At 48.0% G+C, this 4,226-nt stretch overlaps 1 protein-coding gene across 1 annotated transcript; it reads right to left on the reverse strand.

Annotated features, from left to right (window-relative positions):
* Positions 1-861: 861 nt before the first annotated feature.
* On the reverse strand, positions 862-2,519 carry H257_18029 (hypothetical protein; the record flags this gene model as incomplete). The annotated part of the gene is made up of 2 exons (XM_009847037.1): positions 862-1,973; positions 2,036-2,519. 2 exons carry the CDS (start codon positions 2,517-2,519, stop codon positions 862-864), a joined length of 1,596 nt encoding a protein of 531 aa, XP_009845339.1.
* Between the last annotated feature and the right edge of the window lie 1,707 nt (positions 2,520-4,226).

The following is a 4,226-nucleotide window of genomic DNA, read 5'->3' on the forward strand; positions in this document are numbered from 1 at the left end:
TCGGAACGTTTTCGGCTCTCGGTACCTCCACGACGACGCGCTCCTTAGCGTTTTCTCGCACTTTTTCTGGCCCCTGTCGGTTTCAAATCAACCGAAAGGGGCCACGAATGTAAAAGTGTTTGCTGCCGGTAGAACTGCGCTAAGGTGGTATATTCAGCTTGAACGGGTAGCTCAGCAAGCAAAGCACCCGAGCCTAGACCATTCGAGGTCAGTACTCGAACCGTTCGCTGTGGGCTTGTTGGTGCCACGCACCTTAAGTGCAGCAATCTGAAGTACACCATAGCCCTTCAAAAGCACCATAAAACCACCCGAATTGGTTCGAGCTGTACCGGTTTTGACCAGATTTCACTGACATTTTCGTAGGTACTGACTGACAGTGAAATGGGGGGTATACGGTGGTCATTCTCCAGTATTGCCAGAACTCTGATGATTACGTCGAAACGCTGTCCAATCATCAGCTGCCTTTTTTGCACCAGATCAACCGTTCCTTGTGGTTTATGCAAGATGGGACCGATATTCACCGTTCCAAGACGTCGATGAAATTTTGGGACGAGTAGAACAAGTACGTGTATGCGAGTGGAAAGCAGTACGCACTTCGACGCGACTACAAAAATACACATTGTTTGTCATATCAATAACCATCGAGCCACTACAGTGATGGCCGTTAAAAGTGGACGAAAGTAGCACTGGCCGATTCGGTCGGCGAGATTTGATTGAATGGGGTCCGGAAATTCGTACCGAATCTCAATTACTTGCTGTGATTTCAACTGCAAAGGCTGTGATTACGACGAATTTGGTGTGACCAAAACCACCACTCGATTTTCATCACTTCGATAAAAATCGAGTTTGTGTATTAACGCGTTACCACATAACACACTTCTTGGTCGGGTTCATGGGCGAGTCCACAGGGCAGTTGAACACCTTGGCAAAATCGACCGAGTTTTGAAGTGCCCCGATCACGCGGTGGCGACCAGGGGGGTGTATGTGGTTGAGCCGAGACTGGAGGTACCTATCACTGTCCTTTGTGCACCACGATTGGGCGAATTTGATCCAAAACATCTTTTCGCCTGCTTCCTTGGTGTACTTGGTGGTTTCGGCCTCACCGTGCACGTAGTCCCGGTACGCCCGGTACGCAGTGTTGACGCCCCCATTGTCAGCGAGGTTTTCCCGCAAAGTCGTATTGCCGTCCAGCTTACCGAGGAAATCCCCCGTGACGTCGCTTTTGACGTCCATGGACCCATACTGCTCGACGAAGCACTCGGCCTTTTCGCTGAATTGTTTCCACGTGGTTTCCGTCCACCACTGTTTCGTTTTGCCGTCGCCGTCGTATCTACTGCCACGGTTGTCGAAGCCGTGGGAGATTTCGTGGCCGATGATAAAGCCAATGGCACCATAGTTCGCAGACGGGTCCGCCTTGGGATCAAAGTACGGGGGCTGCAAGAAGGTGGCGGGAATCAAGATTCTGTTCTTCGAATGTTGGAAGAACGCATTCAGGACCACCGCAAGTTTGTTCCAAAGATGCTTGTCCACGGCAGTGTCGATACGATCTAAGTTGAAAGTAGTGTCGAACGCAGACACCTTGTTCAGGTTGGCAATGTATGCCTTGGGGTCAAACGTCAAGGTGGGGTACGTCTTGGGATTCTTAGGCCCCCCCAAGAGGTGGGAGAACTTGGACAACTTGTCCATTGCGTTGGCCCGAGTTGCGTCATCGAGCCATTCTGCGCTTTCCAGCCTGGTCTTGAAGGCCGCTTCCAGCTTGAACACGAGCAAGTTAGCCTCCGCGGCGGTCTTGCGCGTCCACACTTCCTTGAGATAGTACGAGCCCAGTAGTTCGCCGATGGACGTCTCCACCTGACCGCGGCAGATCATGGCCCGCGACCGGGGTTCATTGACGCCTTTAATCACCTTGTCATAGAAGTCCGAGTGTGCTTCCACAAACAGTGTTGACAGGAACGGCGCGTTGAAGTCGAGAACTTTGTACTCGATAGTTCGTTGAAGAATTTGTGGACAAACGGGAATCCCGAGTGTTCCGCACTCAAGACGTTGCGGGTGATTTCGACGGCGTCGGGCGAGACTGACAGCTTCACGAACATTGGTACGCCGGTGGCCTTGGAGATGGTTGCGCCGCGAAAGATGGCTTCGACTGTCGAGTTAGCGCTGCGGATGGCCTTGAGGTGAACTTCGATGGGAGCCAAGCCCAAGGTTTCTAAAGTGGCAGTGTCCATACACGCGTCATAGAACTCGGCGAGTTTAGGCAGGTTGGCGTTATACAACTTTTCGACCAGCTTGTACGCCTTAGCCACGATCACGGTGTACGCGACATCGGTAGTATCTTGGTTGGCGTGGAGGGTGGTGTTCTTGTGCCACGTCCCGCACGAATACGAATAGAAGTCGGTGCATGGATCCACGGCGTGATCCATGAGACTGGTAATCTCTGTCGGAAACTCGGAGATGGTGCCGAAAGCAGACGCGACACCGGCGGACAAGGCAACCACAATGATCTTGACCATGGCTGGCATATTGAAGAATGACCTATCGACCAAACAAGCTCGCGAATGATGGGGCTATCGATAGCAATTGCTATGGGATACGCATGAGGTATCAGGTGGATATAATTCATCACTTTTTAATGGCCCTTTCTACTACAGTACCTCTGTCCGGATACCATTTTAATGGCCCTTTCTACTACCTCTGTCCGGAAGTACCGTCTAGCGTATTACGTGTCGGATTGTGTCGTACGTCAGACACCTCTAACTTTTAATACCGGTGTACCTTGTCTGAAGTAGGGTTACCCCGGGTTTTGCATACACATGTAGGAACTAAATTTTCATCGTAGGCTACTACGGAGTACTGTAGAGGGGGGAAATAGCTCAGGTGGTAGAGCATCGATTTCTTACTGTTAACTCAAAGGTCGTGTGTTCTATCCCCGGAATATTTCCGCAAGGATTTATCCGTCCCTCCCCTGGGGAATCCGGATAACAAGGGCCGCGTACGAAGAAGGTCGGTCGAAGCACGAGGTATGAAGCTTTGAGCGAAGTAAAATCCGAAGATTACACACCGCCCCTGGTCGAGCAGGTGCGTTACAATTGGCGAAGCGGTTCCACAACATGTGGTTCTAGTGTCAGCCCTCGCGGAGGAATGTCTTACAGTTACTAGTAATATTGATAATCCAAACTCAATTAACCGTCGTCGTCTGTCTTACTATACTCCATAAGGTGATACTGTACTCCACTTGAAGGTCTGTGATTGGTCTGTTTCTGTAGTCGGACGTTCATGGCATACCTGATGTTTGCGAAATACTGTGTGTACGAGTAAACAAATACTACAGTAGTACTCTGTACTATGCCTGATGTTTGCGACAACCTATGTGTATGTATGGTGCAAGTCATCTGTCATCTGAAGACTACAGATCGGCCATCCTCAGACGGAGATTTTTACTATTAAACGCCTCAGTTCTTTCAGTTAAACCCACGAAATGTTGACGTTAAATCTTAGTTACGTTTTTACATGGTAATTAGGTTAAACATTGTGAATAATCCGGATACAATGAAAACGTTCAAAGAGGCCGTTTGGTTGAAATTCTATTACTCGATCAATTTTTCACCAATCGAAAATCTGAACCGTAACTTCTGTTGGGCTTGTCCAGTTCTATCGTTATTACGGTATATTTTCCTAAATAATATCAATACAAAGTTGGAATAGCTGTCGAAAGTCAAGGTATTTATTTGTAGTCTTTAGGTGACTTTCACCATACAATTCCCTCATTAGACCTCTAACCAACTAACGGGACTAACCCTGAAAAACGTTCAACAAATCTGAATACCGTTCAGCCAAGACTGAAAACTGTTCAAAATAATAAACTCTAGTTAGATGAGGTATATTTTTTGTACGTGCTCTGACCACCTTTTTTTTTTACTCATACTAGGGGTTATGTAAGCGTATCTCCATGGTTAGCGATAGCTAACCACTGGTGATGCACTTACAGTTAACCCTGGGGATTTAGTATTATTCGTCGAAGTATGTGCACGCGGGGGTAGGACGAAGTCCCAGGATTACAGGGTTACAGGAGGAAAATTTGCTTGAACGGTTTTCAGTCAAGAGCTCTATGCAACTCATCCAATTGGCTTAAATTCATAAAAAAAGAGTTGACAGTCTGTGAATTGACTGGAGCACCTTTGATAAAAAAATCCAATACTCAAAACAAGATAAAAAATGCGGATACATAA

The sequence above is a fragment of the Aphanomyces astaci genome, assembly GCF_000520075.1.
Source record: "Aphanomyces astaci strain APO3 unplaced genomic scaffold supercont1.132, whole genome shotgun sequence".
Lineage (NCBI taxonomy): Eukaryota > Oomycota > Saprolegniomycetes > Saprolegniales > Verrucalvaceae > Aphanomyces > Aphanomyces astaci.